Source organism: Carcharhinus amblyrhynchos, chromosome 9 (genome assembly GCF_965287045.1).
Source record: "Carcharhinus amblyrhynchos chromosome 9, sCarAmb.v2.hapA, whole genome shotgun sequence".
Taxonomy (NCBI): domain Eukaryota; kingdom Metazoa; phylum Chordata; class Chondrichthyes; order Carcharhiniformes; family Carcharhinidae; genus Carcharhinus; species Carcharhinus amblyrhynchos.
In genome coordinates this window covers 92,217,275-92,236,785 of record NC_137332.1, presented here as the reverse complement: position 1 = coordinate 92,236,785, position 19,511 = coordinate 92,217,275, and the positions used below count along the sequence as shown (strand labels likewise).

At 44.1% G+C, this 19,511-nt stretch overlaps 2 protein-coding genes across 2 annotated transcripts in view; one reads left to right on the top strand and one right to left on the bottom strand.

Annotated features, from left to right (window-relative positions):
* Positions 1 to 19,511, top strand: part of LOC145348018 (uncharacterized) — a 649,120-nt gene that overhangs the window by 12,660 nt on the left and 616,949 nt on the right. The gene's annotated exons all lie outside the window — the stretch shown is intronic.
* Positions 6,492 to 8,817, bottom strand: LOC145348068 (uncharacterized). Its single transcript, XM_080196209.1, has one exon. It carries the CDS (start codon positions 8,598 to 8,600, stop codon positions 7,896 to 7,898), a length of 705 nt encoding a protein of 234 aa, XP_080052335.1. The 5' UTR covers positions 8,601 to 8,817; the 3' UTR covers positions 6,492 to 7,895.

Genomic DNA, 19,511 nt, shown 5'->3' with positions numbered 1-19,511 from the left:
TACAACTGCAACATTAGATTCCAACTCTTATATTCTAGGCTAACATACCATAGGCTTTCTTCACAACCTTCTCCACTTGTACTGCCACCTTCAAAGACTTGTGCACTTGCACCCCCAGGTCCAGCTGACATCAGAAGCAGCAAGATGGCACAGTGGTTAGCGCTGCTACCTCACAGCACCAGGGACCCGGGTTCAATTCCTGCCTCAGGTGTGCACTTTGTACATTCTCCTCGTGTCTGCGTGGGTTTCCTCCAGGTGCCCCGGTTTTCTCCACAGTCCAAATGGGGCTGGTTAGGTTGATTAACCATTCTATATTGCCCCTTAATGTCAGGGGGATTAGGAGGGTAAATAGTTGGTGTTATGTGGATAGGACCTGGGTGGAATTGTTGTCAGTGCAGGCTTGATGGGCCACAAAACTCATCTCCAAACTCCGTGTCCTGGGTTTCCACATCTTCGTCTGCGACTGGATCCTGAACTTCCTAACTCACAGACCACATCAGAAAGAATAGGCAACAACACTTTCTCCACGATCATCCTCAACACCGATACCCAACAAGGCTGTGTTCTCAGCCCCCTAAAATACTCCTTATACACCTATGACTGTTTGGTCAATTTGATTTTTAATTTTGCTGACGACAGCACCACAGTGGGTTGGATCTCAAACAATGAAATAGAGAATCTGGTGAACTGATGCGCAAGAATAATCTCTCTCTCAATGTCAACAAAACGAAGGAGATTGTCATCGACTTCTGGAAGTGTAAAGAAGAACATGCCCCTGTCTACATCAAAGTAGAAAGGGTCAAGAGTTTCACGTATTTTGGTGTCAGATCACCAACAACCTGTCCTGGTCTCCCCATGCCAACACTACAGTTAAGAAAGCCCACCAACGCCTCTACTTTCTCAGTGACCAGTGGTATGCCGCAGGGCTCAGTACTGGGACCTCTCCTCTTTGTAGTCTACATAAATGACTTGGAAGAGGGCGTAGGTGGTGTGATCAGCAAGTTTGCTGATGACACCAAGATGGCAGGGTTGGCGGGTACGGAACTGGATTGTCAGGTGATACAACAGGATATAGATAGGTTGGTGCAGTGGGCAGATAGGTGGCAGATGGCATTTAATCCTGACAAATGCGAGGTGATGCATTTTGGACGGAATAATGCAGAGAGGAGCTATGTGATAAAAGGTAGGCCGATTAGGAGTATAGACATACAGAGGGACCTGGGAGTGCAGGTTCACAAATCCATGAAGGTTGCGTCACAAGTGGAGAAGGTTGTTAGGAAGGCTTATGGGATGTTAGCCTTTATAGGAAGGGGCATAGAGTATAAAAGCTGCCGTCTAATGCTTCAGTTGTACAGAACGTTGGTTAGACTGCATTTGGAGTACTGCGTCCAGTTCTGGTCACCTTACTACCGGAAGGACGTGGAGTCTCTGGAAAGGGTGCAGAGGAGGTTTACCAGGATGTTGCCTGGCATGGGGGGACTGGGTTACGAGGAGAGATTGAAGAAACTGGGGCTATTCTCCTTGGAAAGACGGAGATTGAGAGGGGACATGATAGAAGTATATAAGATACTGAAGGGAATAGATAGAGTTAATAGTGAGAGACTGCTCCCTAGACTGGGTACGAACACGAGAGGTCATCATTTAAGGGTGAGGGGGGGAGGTATAATTTGGAGGTGAGAAGAAGGTTCTTTACGCAGAGAGTTGTGGGGGTCTGGAATGCGCTACCGAGTAGGGTGGTGGAGGCAGGAACGTTGGACTCGTTTAAAGTGCAGTTAGATAGGCACATGAGTGAAACGAGAATGGAGGGATATGGTAGGGGCTATTAAATAGGGTTAAACCTCGGGAGACACCGGAAGGGCAGGCTGTATGATTATTATTTTTTGTCTTTATTCCACAGGTGGAGGTCCACCTCGTGTCAAGCGAGGGGCATGCACACGGCGGGTCGTGCGTGGGCTGCTCTTGGAAGTCCAGGAGTGGCCTAGTACTTCATGTCGGTGTGTGTGCTTGATCCTGGACCGGTAGACGGGCGCCGCAACAGCTCAGTGACTAGCACTGCTGGCTGTGCAGACACATGGATTTGGGCCTGTGTCTGTGGGAGTTTGCGCATTCTCCCTGTGGTTGCGTGGGTTTCCTCCGGGCGCTCCGGTTTCCTCCCACACCCCAAAGATGTGCTCTTAGGCTAATCGGTTTTTACCAAATTGACACTATTTCTTCCCTGAATCTGACTGAGTAGGGTTCCATTCGTAGACATGCAGGGTAGAATAGGTGTAGGGTGATGCGGCGGCGCGGGCTCGTTGGGCCGAAGGGCCTGTTTCCCGTGCTGGGTTGTTCTTTGTTCTTTGTTTTAAGACCAAGGAAATTTGGCATGTCAGCTACGACTCTCACCAACTTTTACAGATGCACCAAAGAAAGCATTCTTTCTGGTTGTATCACAGCTTGGTATGGCTCCTGATCTGCCCAAAACCACAAGAAACTACAAAAGGTCATGAACGTAGCCCAAATCCATCATGCAAACCAGCCTCCCATCCATTGACTCTGTCTACACTTCCTGTTGGTTCAGTAAAGCAGTCAGCAAATTTAAGGACCCCACGCACCCCAGATATTCTCTCTTCCATCTTCTTCCTTTGGGAAAAAGGTACAAAAGTCGAGGTCATATACCAACCAACTCAAGAACAGTTTTTTCCCTGCTGCTGTCAGACCTTTGAATGGACTCACCTTGCATTTAAGTTGATCTTTCTTGACACCCTTGCTATGTCTTTAATACTACATTCGGCACTCTCTCATTTCCTTCCCAATGAACGGTATGCTTTGTGGTATAGCACACAAGAAACAATACTTTCCACTGTATGTTAATACATGTGACCATAATAAATCAAATCAAATCAAATGGTTTCCTTCTACACTGTAGATTCTATGATTACCATCTTTCACAGCTTCAGGAACCTAAAGGCAACACTGACACCTGTAGGTGAAATATTACCACTTTAAATCAAATAAAATTTTCAGACTTAGTAAGTCAACCTAGGAAACACCGTAACGTAGCCCACCTTGAACATCAGTCATTTGGAGACAGTGTCAGTTGAATAGATTGACAGGGATGTTTCTGGGATTGGAAGGTTTGAATTATAAGGAGAGACTGGGACTTTTTTTTGCCCTGGAGCGTCAGAGGATGAGGGGTTGACTATATAGAGGTTTATAAAATCATGAGGGGCATAGATCAGGTGAATAACCAAGGTCCTTCCCGCAGGGTAGGGAAGTCCAAAACTAGAGGCAAAGGTTTAAGGTGAGAGGCAAAAGATGTAAAAGGGGCCTGAGGGGCACTTTTTTCACATGGTGCGTGTATGGTCACAAAGTTACACACGAGGAGAACTCCACATAGACAGTGACCCAAGCCAGGAATCAAACCACCTGCTAACCACCATGCCACCCCAAAATCCCTGCTGACAATTACAAAAAAAAACAGACTTGTATTAAGCAGGCTACCAGATATTCAAGTAGGCACACTTTCTGCAGGGGACAGCTAGTGATCAGGATGAGGAAACTTAGGTGAATTCCCCTCACCATCCCAGGGTCATACAAGCAAGCCATTGTACTTCTATCTTTGGCCTGTCTTATCTAGGCATAGATAAGGTGATTAGCCAAGGACTTTTCCCCAGGATAAGGGAATCCAATACTAGAGGGCATGGGTTTAAGGTGAGAGATTTAAAAAAGATCCGCGGGCCAATAAGGCGGGTACAATTACAACATTTAAAAGACATTTGGACAGGTACATGGATGGGAAAGGTTTAGAGGGATATGGGCCAAACACAGGCAAATGGAACCAGTTCAGTTTAGGAAACCTGGTCAGCATGGAGGAGTTGGGCTGAAGGGCCTGTTTCCATGCTGTATATCTCTGTGACTTAGTTTACAGGGGAAAAAACATTCTGTACACAGCTTTTGGACTTAACCCCTTAGAAACTGAATCTAATACAACTGAAATATTATACATTGTCAGCTGTGGCTTAGTTTGCACTCTCGTCTCTGTATTACAAGATTGTGGGTTTGAGTATCATTTAAGAAACTCGAGCACTGAGGCTGACACTCCAGTGCAGTACTGAGGGAATGCTGCACTGTCAGAGATACCATCTTTCAGATGAGTTAAACCAAGGCCCCACCTTCCTGCTCAGGCGAATGTAAAAATAACCCATAATGCTATATTGTGGAAGAGCAGCAAGTTATTGCTGATGTCCTGGTCAATATGAATCCGGCAATCAACATCACAGACAGGTTAAGTTTATTTATTAGTGTTACACATAGGCTTACATTAATACTGCAATGACAATCTCTTAGTTGCCACATTCCAGCACCTGTTCGGATACACTGAGGAAGAATTTAGCATAGCCAATGCACCTAACCAGCATGTCTTTCGGTCTGTGGGAGGAAACTGGAGCACCTGGAAGAAACGCACACACGGGGAAAACGTGCAGACTCCACACAGACAGTGACTCAAGCTGGGATTCAATTCCAGGTCCTTGGCGCTGTGAGGCAGCAGAGCTAATCACTATACTATCATCTTGCCCTATTATCTGGGTAATATCATATTACTGTTTGTGGGAGCTTGCTGTGTACAAATTGACTGTCATTGCCCACATTTCAAAAGTGACCACAACACTTCATCAACTTTATCATTGGCTGAAAAGTATTTTCAAATGCCCTAAACTCATGAAAGTTGATATTTTAATGCAGGTCCTTTTTTCTTAGCAAACCGTTCTGCTTCCTGTGAACTGGAAATTTTAATCCCATTAATGGGAAAGGTATACCAGCCCTCAGTGACATTGACCGATATATTGTGTACACAACTCTTACTGTAGGCTCCTCAGTGTTCCAGTGATCAGGAACACACAATGCTGACAAATCAGAGTGTGGGTTCATCTAAAAAGTGAATTTATTGTCATTTATAAATCTATATAGAAGATTGATAAAATAGCAGTCACACAACACAATATTCAGAATATACCAAAATTTGGATGAACCAAAATAACAAAGCATTTGAAAATAATTCAATATCTTTCCTAGAACATGAAACGAATGATTACCAACCCTCTGTCCTTTGACCTCCATTCACCACAATGCTTCTGTAGCAGTCAATCTAGTTTATCCACTCTCTCATATCCACCTACAACACATTTGTTCCCAAAATTACCTTTTCCTTCCTGCTCAGAGCCACCATTTGGTGATCATTGGTAATTTACTTTCAGTAGATGGCGGTGAGCTACTTTCTTGAACCTCTGCAATCCAAAATGCTGCAGTCGAACACCTGCTATAGTTTGTCAAAGATTGAACTGCCAGTGCTGATCCGGTGTTGAGTTTGCTCCTCAATGGAGATCTTTTGAGAGAGGTGGCTCTTGAGATGTGGGAAGCACTCACCTGATTCCACAGTCTCTACTTCGTAATGTATGGAAGTGGTGTGTTTGACTGATGAGGTGTGGGTTGACCAATGAGTTTTGTTTTGGCTACATTCAAGGAGAGGCCAAGTTTCTTATACACAGAATTGAAGAGATGGAGAGAGGTTTGCAAATTTGTTACATTGTGAACATTGTCATCATCTACAAACTGTCGATCATGAGTACCTGTGGCAGTCAGTTTAGTTTTGGCATAGAGATGGTCAAAGTAAATGAGTTTCCCATCGAGATGGTATTTAATACTGACACCAGAGGGAAATTGGTCTTTGATGAGGTGAACAGTCACAGTCAGGTAGATTATAAATAAAATGGGGGCTATCACACAGCCTTGTTTGACACCAGTTTGGATTGTGAAAGCTTCTGCTTCAGATCTCTCACTCAAGACAGTTGCAATCATATGATAGTGAAATAACTGCAGGATTGTGATGAAATTTCTTGGACAGTCAGATTATTGGAGCACAACCCACAGAGGCTCATGATTTACCTAGTGAAATAATTTGGTCATGTTGATGAATGTAATGAAGTGTTTCTGGTGCTGTTTTCAACATTCTTCTTGGATTTGTCAGGAAATAAAGACCATGTTGGATGTTCCTTTGGATGGTCTAAAGTCAAGTCAAAGTACTAAGTGATGTTTGTATCACTCGATCCATGAGGGGGACTGATGTCTACTGGGCAGATCATCGACTTGTATGGTCGGTGATGAACATCCACTCAGCACAAAGACATCACAAGATCCAAAAGTCGAAGAGGAAGAAGATCAATGTCTCAGCCCTAAAACATCCCGACCAAAAAGAGGAATTCCAGGAGCAGCTCATAACTAATCAGGGAAACCTTTACAATTCCAACTCAATTCCTGGATAGCGGGATCAAAATGAAGTCAGCAGTACTAAACTCCTATGTTCAAGCATCAACATCACCAGGTCTGGCTCGACGAACAGGACACTGAAAAATGTGACCTCCTGGAACAAAAATGACCTGTCTTCATTGTCCGGCAGAACAATCTAAGGTCAAAACTCAAGAAGGCCGCATTTCAGCGGTTCAAAACTGGCCCCCAAAGATAAATCCACGCGGGAGGTAAACCATGCTGCAGAAACTATTGAGATATTTCTGTCTTGTCTAGTGCAGGGAAATCCTGACACACATTCTTCTGAATCATCTACTTGTGGCTATAGAAATCCTCCCAGAGACACAGTGACATCTCTTCTTAATATCTCCTTCTTTGTCTCGGTGTTACTATTTCTCTGATGACGACTCAATGAAACACTTTGGGATGTTTGATTATATTAAAGTGTTCTATAAATAGGAGCTGTTGTCCTTTCACATTCCCTCCAATCCGCAATGTGTTGACTTGGAGTACAGACTGTGGACATCGATTTGCCTCTAGTGCTCTGTTCGAGTGGCCATTCAGCATGTATAGACCCAGACAGTGAATGTTGTGAGACAGTGGAGACGGTCACAGCCGAGACACATCCTGCCCTCCACCAGACTTCCCAGCTGGGCTCTCTGATGAGAAACGGGATTCCAGACTGATTCACCCCCTCCATTGACCAGAGATGCTGAGGCTAATTGAAGTCCCTCCATTACTATCTCAGGAATGTCTCCTCCTCCTTGGAGTCCTTGTGCTGGTAGATCAGAAGCCTTTCTAACCACTGAGTATCTGATTGCCTTCATGGTCAGAGTGACTTGTACCTGATGCTGCATCGAAAGGATGTTAAGTTTATAGAGCAGCTTCTATATATATTGATGTCTTCTTTTGGTGATGCTTGGCAATCTGGTCAAAGGCTAAATTGACCTTCTTGAAATGATTGGACTTACGTGGGAGAAGTTGGAGATGGACACTACTGAGACAGGCAGTGCTTTGGAAGGACAGCTCCTGTATGTGAGCACTGGAGGGCAAACAACACAGACAACTCTCAGTGTAATGGAGGCAGGTGAGCTGGCTCCAAGTCTATGTGGAGATGTTGGCTTTTGGCAAGAGGAGGTGGTGAAGCAATCCTGACACATGTCACAGTGGAAGAGATTGTCTCCTGCATAGTTCACTGATATTCCAGAAGTTCCAACAATTGTGAAAAAGCTTTATTATAAAACTTATCCTGATAGGCTTTCTCTCCCGTGTTGGTGCGTTGATGGACCAGGAGATAGATTGAATGTGTGAAAAATTCCCTCACACATGAAAGGGTTCTCACCTGCAAGGTTCTGCTTCTGTTTCAGGACATCACATGCGAAGACGTTGTCCGTTGTGAATGATCTCATCTATGCAGGTTGAAGACATCACAAAACCTTTATCACAAACCTCATACTTGAAGGTTTACTCCCCTTTATGGAGTCTCTGATGGAGAAGGAGATTCCATGACTTTGGAAATGATTTATCACACACCTTACACGTGAATGGTTTCTCCCCTGTGTGAATGCGTTCGTGTGCATGAAGGGCCAATGACCATGGAAATGATTTGTTCACACCTCACACGTGAACAGTTTCTCCCCAGTGTGAATGTGCCAGTGATATATTAGTCCTGATGATCGTGCAAAGGCCTCTTTACACACCTCACACTGAAAGGTCTTCTCTCCAGTGCGGATACGTTGATGTTCCACAAACTGTGATGACTGTATGAACGCTAGGTCATAAACCTCACACTTGAACAGTTTCTCCCCCATGTGAATTCTTTGGTGCCTCAGGAGATGAGAGGAGTGGGTGAAAGCCTTGTCACGAACATCACAAGTGAAAGGCTTCTCCCCTGTGTGGATGCGTTGGTGTACTCGGAGGTTCGAGGACCGTGAGAATGATTTGTCACACACCTCGCAAGAGAATGGTCTGTCACCAGTGTGAATCTGCTGGTGTCTGCCAAGGATCGAGGACCACATGAATGAGTAGTCACACAGCTTGCATTTGAACAGTTTCTCTCCTTTGTGAATCAACTGGCGTTTGAGGAGAGTTGAACAGTCTGAGAATGACTTCTCACAGACCTTGCACATAAATGGCTTTTCCCCGGTGTGAATGTGCCAGTGTGTCAGTAGGGCTGGTGATTTCACAAAGCCCTTGCTGCACACCTCACACTTAAAAGGCTTCTCCTCAGTTTGAATGCATCGGTGGTTCACGAGCATCGACGAGTGTGCAAAGGCTTTGTCACAAAACTCACAATGAAATGGTTTCTCATCCATGTGATGGCTCTGTGTTAACAGTTGCAAAACAGATGCACTTTGTTAGATCTTGGGAGCCTTTGGAGCATTCATCATTAACCTAGTGTCTGAACAGCTTTTCACTTGTAGGAAGTGGCTTATGAGGCGGTATGAATGACTGAAACTCTCAACAAACTTGGAGCCCAGTCAAATTTCTTCCTAGCCTCACCCTGACTGATCATCCACTTCTGAACCTTCAGAAAGGTTGGTTCTGGTCGAAGGTTCCACATCAATGACCAGTTCCAGATCTGATGATATGTCAAAATTCCCCGATCCAACTGATTTCCAGGTGGCGGTTTCTCTCTGTTTTGAGCAATGAGAAAGGGACTGGATATCTTCCTACAGTTGTGCAGTTGTTCCTTGGGTGATTGTCAGAATCTATTTCCAGTATCAATCCTCCCTGTATTTTCTACTGCAGAGTAAGAAGTCTTACAACACCAGGTTAAAGTCCAACAGGGTTATTTGGTAGCAAACGCCACCAGCTTTCGGACCGCGGGGGAGGGGGCAACCTGCTGGGAGTTGTAGTTCTGTTGCATGCAGCGCTGCGAAAATTAGTGGTGTTTGCTACCAAATAAACCTGTTGGACTTTAACTTGGTTTGTGAGACTTCTTACTGTGTTTACCCCAGTCCAATGCTGGCATCCCCACATCATTTTCTACTACAGTACAGTGCAATCATTCTGAAAAACAGAAAAAGGAAACATTCAGACAAAAGTTAATTGAATGGAGATTTTGAAATTCTCACTTTGTTTTCTAAAATTATTTGAAGAAAACACACTGGATAGAAAGTGCTGGAAGGTAAGGAAAATATTGCTTCAGTGCAGCTAATTGAAGAGTTCTGGTTTATCCTGGGAAATTAGATACACTGCACTCACTCAGGCTGCACATCACAAATTCTGCTATCAGACACAGGACTGGGCAAAACAATCAAATCTAAGCCCAGGCTTTTGGGAAAGGTAGAGGCCTTCAGGTAAAATCTTTAAAGAAGACATTAAAAGACATTTCAATAAATGTATCTCTGTCTCTCCCAGATAATTATACCTCACCTTCTCATATTCAGTAATGACCCATCAACAAAATTCAGCCTGTAAATCAGAAGAGAAATGCTTCCAATAAACACACTTAATATCCAACACATAGCTCCAATCAAACAGCTCAGCGCCCTGATTGATTATCCAATCAGCCAAAGAATGAACAGTTGTCCCGCCCACAGAAACCAGTTCAGTCATTGCATGGCTTTGGATGGGGCGGAGCGGAGCATCATTGACTCCATGCTCACCCAGTTCTGCGCAGCCGTGTTTTGATGTGGAGATGCCGGCGTTGGACTAGGGTAAACACAGTAAGAAGTCTCACAACACCAGGTTCGAGTCCAACCAATTTATTTGATAGTAATCCCACAAGCTTTCAGAAACAGTGTCCCTTAGTCAGGTGTGTGGAAGGTTCTGATCAGAGAAGGGCATATAAAGTCACACACAGTTTACAGAATACTGATTAGAATGCAAGTTCTGCACACATGAGGACAGCCTCAACCGGGATCTTGGGTTCATGTCACACTATCTGTAACCCCCATGACTTGCCTGGGCTTGTAAAATCTCACTTACTGTCCTGTCTGGAGACAATACACATCTCTTTAACCTATGCTAATGCTATCTGCACACACATTGTTTGCATCTTTCAGACTTGAATAGCAGGTTAGCTGTAAAGACTTGCATTCTAATCAGTATTCTGTAAACTGTGTGACTTTATATGCCAATTACATTGTCCCGAGGCATGGTACATTGGGGAGACTATGCAAACGCTACGACAACGGATGAATGAACACCGCTTGACACTCACCAGGCAAGACTGTTCTCTTCCTGTTGGCAAACACTTCAGCGTTCACGAGCATTCAGCTTCCAGTCTTCGGGTAAGCATTCTCCAAGGCAGCCTTCACGACACATGACAGCACAGAGTCGCTGAGCAGAGAGTGATAGCCAAGTTCTGCACACATAAGGACGGCCTCAACCGGATCTTGAGTTCATATCACACTATCTGTAACCCCCACAATTTGCCTGGCTTGCAGCATCTCACTTACTGTCCTGTCTGGAGACAATACATATCTCTTTAACCAATGCTTAATGCTATCTCCACTCATGTTGTCTGCATCTTTAAGACTTGATCAACTGTGAAGACTCGCATTCCAATCAGTATTCTGTAAACTGAGTGTGTGTCTTTATATGCCCTGTTTGTGATCAGAACTCACCCACCTGACGAAGGGGCAGCGCCCCAAAAGCTAGTGGTGTTTGCTATCAAATAAACCTGTTGGACTTTAACCTGGTGTTGTGGGACTTCTTACTGTATTCTATTAGTCAGTGGGATTGAGTGAATGTGATGTCAGCAGCTGAGTGTCTAACCCATCAGGAGGAGAGCGAATTTACGTGACAAAAGATAATAATTGTGATTTTCTTCCTCTGACAGATACACAGGTGTCCATGGTCACATCAGATGGTGATGGAGGAGAGTTGGCAGCAGTGTCCGAGATTCCTGAAAGGACTGCTGAGGAAAGGATGGAGGTGAATACTTCACAGCAATGTGGCATGGCAGCTGCAGTGGGGAAGGGAGAGGAGTGTCAGGAGGGTGAGTTGTCTGATTTGGAGGGTCATGTTGATGAGTTAAAGTTAAATGTTGTGGTTTGTGTGAAGGAGAAGGCCTGGATTGCTCTGGCTGCTATGGTGGAGGGAGGGCTCTCAGAACCTTCCAGAAGTAATGCACCTGAAGCTGTGGAAGCAGAAGCTCTGTCATCTCATCGAGCCCACGGACATCAGGACCCATGCTGCTAGTGAAGAAAATGAAGATGATCTGAAACTTTTGAACGCTTGCATCAGGAACAAGTTAAAATACAGAGAGCTATCAGGCCACTTCTAACTTGCCTCAGCAAACTTTGACTGAATTAGCGATGGATGTTAGTCAGAATCTGCAAAGGAACAATGAAATTCTTCAGCAGCAGAATGAGATTCTTTGACAGCTTTTGCCAAGAAACAATGAAACTTTGCGTGAAGTGAGGCAGATTCTGCCTGCACCCTCTGGTCAGCAGCAACCCAGCGGAGAGATATCTGTTGCTGGACGCACCTCTGATAGAGGAGAGGCCCCAAGGATGGGTAAGAAATGAAAAGAATTTGAATCCCTCCCTCCAACACTACCTCTTCTACCTCATTATGCTACCTCCCTCTTGAATGTGAGGAATATCTTACTGATCTGGATTTTTGCCATGGTGGAGAGTCTCTCTGTCATGAAGACAATGATTTGATTTGATTTATTATTGTCATGTGTACAGGAATACAATGAAAAGTATTGTTTCTTGCTTGCTATACAGATAAAACATACTGTTCATAGAGTACATGGGGAGAAGGAAAAGGACAGAGTGCAGAATATAACATTGCAGTTACAGATAGGTGATTAGAAAGACCAGGTTAATATATGATATGACCATTCAAAAGTCTGAGAAGAAGCTTTTCCTGAATCTGTTGGTAGGTGTTTTCAGACTTTTTGTATCTTTTCCCTGATGGAAGAAGATGGAAGAGAATATTTGGGGGTACGCAGAGTCCTTGATTATGTTGGCTGTTTTTGTGAGGAAGTGGCAATTGTAGGCAGCCTGAATGGATGGGAGACTCGTTTGCATGATGCACTGGGCTACGTTCACAGCCCTTTGTAGTTTCTTGCGGACTTGGTCAGAGCAGGAGTCATACCATGCTGTGATACATCTGGATAGAATGCCTTCTATGGTGCATCTGTAAAAATTGGTTAGAGTCGTAGTGGAAATGCTGAATTTCCTTAGCCTTCTGAGAATATAGAGGCGTAGGTGAGCTTTCTTAACGATAGCATCATGTGGAGAATCCAGGACAGATTGAAGCTCTCGACCATCTCCACTGCATCACTGTTGATGTAGACAGGGACATGTCTTCCACTATGTTTCCAGAAGTCAATGACTAGCTCCTTCCTTTTACTAACAGTGAGAGAGTTAGACTACTGTCATTGCACCATTTCACCAGATTTTCCATCCTTTTCCTGTGCTCTATCTTGTCGTTGTTTGAGATCCGACCCACCGCACTGGTGTCACCAGCAAACTTGAAAACGGAGTTGGAATAGAATTTGACCATGCAGTTATAAGTGTATTAGGAGTCCAGTAAGGGGCCGAGGGCACAGTCTTGCAGAGCACCGTTGTTGACGATAATCATGGAGGAGGTGACATTACCTATTCTTACTGATTGTGGTCTATGGGAAGTCAAGGAACTTGTTGCAGAGAGTGGAGCAGAGCCCTAGGCTACAGAATTTGAAGAGGACTTTTGTTGGAATAATCATACTGAAGGTTGAGCTGCAGTCAATAAACAGGAGTCTGACATAAGTGTCCTTGGTGGGAGAAGCCCAAATTTAGATTGACTAGATTAATTTTGCATAAAGGACTTCAATTTGTCTGAAGGAATAAATCGAGATAACATAGAATTAATAGCGCAATGTGAAAGTGTGTGCAGGAAAATATGGCCAATTGTCGCACGCACACAAAGCTTTAGAGATGGAATTATATATTCAGATAATGCATATTGGAAGTTTTGTTTCATTGCTTTAGTTATTATGTAAAAAAAAACAGGGGATTTAAAGTTTTGGTTATGTTCCAGCTAAAGAACTGTAATTGAACTAATAAGCATACTTCAAGAAGTATGTGATGATTCTTGGTGTGGTACAGAGGGGAATTTGCAGAATGGTTCTGATGAAATGGTTACTTGTAGTAAAAGGGGCAGGCTGGGCTGGCAGTGGGGGCTGGGGGATTGCTGGTGGGGAAGATCAGTTACAATTGCGGTTGGAAATGACAGGGATTGTTCTGCTTGTAACAAAGGAGATTGGGTGAAGAATTGAAAGCTGTGTACAAAATCATGCCAGGCTTACCCACTGTAATTGAAGGGAAAGTTTCCGTTAACTGTCATAAGAGCTAAAAGGTAGTGACATAGGATTTCAGTAAAGAGACAAATGAGAGGAAATAAAATATTTTCTTAATTGGAGTTTCCTGAGAATCAATGATTACATAGAAACATAGAAGATAAGAACAGGAGGCGGTCATTCGGGCCTTCAAGCCTACTCTGCCATTCATCATGATCATGACTGATTCCCAACTCAATAGCCTAATCTTGCTTTCTCCCCATAACCTTTGATTGTGTTCACCCCTCTTGAATATATTCAGTGTTTTTGCATCAACTACTTCCTCTGGTAATGAATTCTACAGGCTCACCACTCTTGGGTGAAGAAATGTCTCCTCATCTCCATCCTAAATGTCTACCTTATATCCTCAGACTCTGACCCTAGGTTCTGGGCACCCCCACCATCAGGAACATCCTTCTTGCATTTACCCTGTCTAGTCCTGTTAGAATTTTATTAGTTTCTGGGAGATCCACCCCTCCCCACCCCCTCTCCCCCCTCTTCCGCCATTCGTCTGAACCCCAGTGAAAACAATCATAACCTAGGCAATCTCTCTCCGTACTTGGGTCCCACCATCCCTGGAATAACCCTGATAAACCTTCTCTGCACTCCCTTGAGAGCAAGAACATCCTCCCTCAGAAAAAGAGACCAGAGCTGCACACAATATTCTAAGTGTGGCCCCACCAAGGCTCTGTTTAGTTGCAAAGGAACTTGAATGAGCATTTGAATTACAAAGGACTATGGTGATCTTGCAGGGGAGTGAGGCTGACTGAATTTCCACATGGGGAGCATGTACTTCAGTGCCAAAAATCTCCTTATTTCTCAAACAAAGATATCAAAATTGAATTGAGGAGCTTCAAGATAGACATTTTTGATTTGTTTTGAATAATGAATAACATTTCATAAACGCAAAGTGTTTTCATGCAATATGGGGATTTTTTCACTGCATTCTTAAAGCAGCTTTTGTAATGAGCAAAATATTAATAATCATTTCTACCATTACAAAGATGTGAACCGGGATCATAGTGGCAATGCCACGGAGAAAATTGTTTTCAGAACAGGATGTTCCAGTGCGAACCTAGGAGCAGGTTGTTCTACAATCAGTAATGAGTAAGGAGACAGAGTTAATATAATACAGCAGTATATAGTAAAAGAATATCTAAGGGACAACGCTGACAAAATGATTAAAATTTCATGTTCTGCATGAAGTGGAGAAGTGTGGGTCTTTAGCATTACTAAAATGTTTTAGTAACTGAGGACCGCTGAATGATGCTTTACATTTTGAAATCACGGGCACCTCCGTTTCTACCTTCTGTCCAAGGGAAGGATATTAAGAAAGCAGCTGAGGATGACTGGGTCTTTGAGAATACTCTGAGGATTAGCTACACTGCCATCCTAGGCCAGAGATAATTGATCAGCAGCCGGCTTCTTTTGTGCCAATTTTGATGTTTGCCAGTCTAGATTTTTCCTCCCGAATCCTATAAACTTCATCTTTTCTACACTACCCTGATACTATGTTTGGTCAAATGCTTCCTTTCTACAAGGGGTGTCTTTCCCACCTGATCTCTTGAGTTCAACTATTTCAGCCTGGTTTGAAACAGGACTTTAATGAGGTGATTGGCAGATTGGCACAAATGTATCCCAAGCTGAGTGGCAGTGTGCAAGTTACTACTGAGTAAGTGCCCCTTTACAGCACTCAACAAAATGCCTTCAGTCTACTGCCTAAATTTGCAGGGTTTGGTTAAGAAGAGGGGGAGACATAGAGATATTATCACTTGACTAGTAATCCAGAAATGCAAGGTAATGCCCTGGGGGCACAGTTTCGAATCCCATCATGTTAGATTTGAACTTTGAATTCAGTAATTAAAAAGAATCTAAAATGTAAAGCTTATTGATGAAACCATTGCTGAAAGAAAAATCTGGTCACAAATATGCTTTGGGAAGAGAATCTGCCAGACTTTACCTGGTCTAGCCTCCATGTATGTCCAGATCTGCCACGATATGGCAAACTCTTAAGTGCCATCTGAAATGGCCCAGCAAGTCGGTCAGTTCAAGGGCAATCAGTGATGCTAGTTCAGCAAGTGACACAATACCTCCCATGAGCGAATTCAATGTAATCCAATGTTTTCAAATAATTTTTGATGTAACTTTGAGTTGATTGGCATTGTATCATTGGAGACCTCAGAGGGAATAGGAGAATAACCACTTGTTCTCACTTCTTAATGATAATCCCTGCAAATACTCAGACTCGTTTTAGAGTTGTACTGAGTAGCATTGCTTAAAATTTTAAGTGAATTTACTTCCTCTGGAATCCAATATCAACAAAATAATTTCCTTTTGTCATTCCTGCATGATTTGCCAATCATCTTAGTTACAGTAAGGAACATTCTTTAGCATGCTTTAGTGAGTGGAATACAAGATCATCCAATGCAATCTGTCTCCAGCATTCAAAACTTTTAGGTTCACTCATGTCTGGTTGAATTTATGTTTCAAAACAGCATAACTTAATCCATCATTGATGAGATGCAGTGACAAGAATTCAATTTGTCATTCCTTATTGGGTCTTCTATTGCGTATTTTTACAGATGGTGAGGAAGTTGGTTTTACTGATATACCCTCACTTAAATGTATATTTGACATATTTGATGTTGAGTGTAAATTGCGCATCATCTGGTCAAAGCTGTGACAAAGTAACTGTTCAATATTTTGGACATTTCTCTCTCATTGTTCATGGGTCTTTTCCTATGAATCCCACACTTGTTTTGTCCATGTTACTTTTTGCGATTCTTGTGTGTGAATTTATTTAAACCAAAAACAGATTTATAAGAACATAAGAACATAAGAAATAGGAGGAGTAGGCCATCTAGCCCTTTGAGCCTGCCCCGCCATTCAATAAGATCATGGCTGATCTGTCGCTGCTCAGTTCCACTTTCCTGCTTTCTCCCCATAACCCTTAATCCCCACTCTTATCAAAAACCCATCAACCCGCGTCTTAAAAATATTTAGCGAGGCAGCCTCCACCACTTCAACAGGCAGAGAATTCCAGAGATTCACCATCCTTTGAGTGAAGAAGTTCCTCCTCAACTCTGTTCTAAACCGTCCCCCTTTTATCTTGAGTCTGTGCCCCCTAGTCCTACTGTCTTTTTTGAGCGGGAAGAGTCTCTCCACCTCTATCCTATCCATCCCATTCATCATCTTATACGTCTCAATGAGATCTCCCCTCGTTCTTCTAAACTCTAATGAGTACAAGCCTAGTTTATTCAGCCTCTCCTCATAGCTCAACCCCCTCAACTCCAGTATCAGCCTAGTAAACCACCTCTGCACTCCCTCCAAGGCCAAAATATCTTTGCGCAGGTGCGGCGCCCAAAACTGCACACAGTACTCCAGCTGCGGCCTCACCAATGCCCTATACAGCCGCAGCAAGACCTCCCTACTTTTATATTCAACCCCCCTCGCTATGAAGGCCAGCATCCCATTTGCCTTCCTGACCACCTGCTGCACCTGCAAGCTGGGTTTTTGCGACTCATGCACAAGGACCCCGAGGTCCCTCTGCACCGTCGCCTGCTGTAGTTTTTATCCCCTCAGAAAAAAAAACAGCTGCTCTTCCAAACCTTTGCTTTTCCAAATTATGGTCCAGGTTGTCTTAAAAATGCGTTTTGATCAGAAATCAACTTTCTCCTAAATTACACTTGAATATCTCAATACAGATTTCTGAATTTTTACATAAACCACCTGGAGTGGTATTTCTCATTTGCTAGGATTCCCTCAAGACAAGCCACTCTTAGCTTCTCTGTTTCGATAATATTCCCAAATTCATTTGTAACATATTGTGCTTTGAGCTTTGTATGTATTAATCAACTTCGGTATTCAAGATGTCAGCTATCTATTTAAGAATATTTTTATTTTGTTGATCATTCCCTGTATGACATTTTGCAATGTTTCTCACCTGGGTCTTATGCTACCAGTACCAGGTATTTCATAAATCAATTTAAATCACAAAAGCTCTAATTCCCTCTTTTTTTTCAAGCAGTTCACAAGTTATAGGAATAGAATTAGGCCATTTGGCCCATCGAGTGCACTCCACCATTCAATCATGGCTGATATGCTCCTCATCCGCATTTTCCTGCCTTCTCTCCATAACCCTTCAACCGATTACCAATTAAAAATCTGTCTAGCTCCTCCTTAAATTTACTCACTGTCCCAGCATCCACTGCACTTTGGGGTAGTGAATTCCAGAACTTCACAACCCTTTGTGAGAAGTAGGGCCGGATTCTGCGAACCCGGTGCGCACGTTTTTTGGCACATCGGGATGGAAGAATCACGTGTCAGCAATTTTGTGGGATTCGTGCATGTGTTCCGCATGCCAGAGAACAGGCGCAGTCAGGTCTGTGTTGGAAACCGATGGGAAGAGGGGTAAGTTATTTGGATCCATTTTTAAGTTTTAAATGTTATTATCGGGCCCAGTACGGAATTCTCCGGGCCCCATAGCAGGAATATTTCACTCTGGTGTACAGTACTCTAGAGTAGCTCGCCACTTGAGGGGAATTAGAGAGAGACCATGCCAGAGTGAAGGGGGGTGGTCTGCTGGGTGGCCTGCTGTGAGGATGGTGGGGGGTCTGCTGGGGTGGGGGGGTAGCCAGTACTGGGCAGGGAGCTGGAGATCGGGGCACTCCGGGATGGGGGCTGGGCATGGCCTGGGAATGCTTATGGGCGTCATGATCAGGCCATTGGCAGTGGGTGGGGGTGGGGGGAGGGGCATGCAGCACTGCGACAGTCTTGGACTGGCCAGCGATCGAGTTGGCCAGCAAAACTGCATTCGGACAGTTCGGGGTCACTGCACATATGCAGAGTTCTGAAACTGTCAGACTCTGGCTTGAATAGATCCCGCGCCCTGACCTTATAATGAGATTCCCAATTGTGATTTCTGCATTGCGCAGAGTGGGAAGATTTGAGCCTGAAGTTAAACTGAAAAAACAGTCATGATTTACACCAGTTTTCTCACCAATTCAACACATTTGGAAGAATCGGCTCCTCAATTCTGTATTAAATTTAAATTTTAAATATTTTAAATATTAAATTTGCCCCCCCCCCACCCCCAATCCTAAGACTATGACCTCTTGTCCTGGAAAGTCCCACCAGCAGAAACATCCACTCTACATTGCTCATTCACTGTGCATCTGGGAAGGTGCATCTGTAATATGAACGCCTTTGACGACCTTTAAAACTTTTAACATCCAACAAACAATTTCTCGCGCACCATTAAATACCCACCCCCTCCTAAACTTTTTTCCCCACTTGATGAGGCGATTCTCCCATCCTGACGTGCATGTTTTTTTGGTGCATCGAGATGGGAGAATCATACATCAACCGTTTTAGAACATAGAACATAGAACACTACAGCACAAACAGGCCCTTCGGCCCATGAGTTTTGCGGGATTCAAAGCATATCTCCCACATCCGGAGAACAGGCACAGTTGGGACTGTGCTGGAAACTGGCAGGAAGAGAGGTAAGTAATTTAAGTCTTTTTAAAATGTATTTTAAATCTCATTTTCGGGGCCGGCATGGAATTTTCCAGGCCCGGTGGCATCTCCCACCCCACCAGTATTTCACTCTGACGGGGTTTAGAGTAGCTCCCCGCTTGTGGGGAACTAGCAGGAGACCCTGCCGGAATGAAGGAGGGGCAATCTGGGACCTCCAGGGGTCAGGCAACTGGGGGCTGGTGCTCTCTGGGCATGACACTGCTCAACGGGGGGCACCTTGGCATTTCTCATCAGGCAGTCCCAAGGGAGTGGGGGCAAGGGGGCAGGGCGTGGGGGTGGAAGGGGGCAGGGCAAAGGGCAGGACCAAGGGGCAGAGTCTGAGGTGGGGCAAAGGGGGCAATTGTGGACAGAGTCTAGGGGCAGTTGGTGGAGGTGTGGGTTCTGCTGCCATTCGGCATTGGGGTCA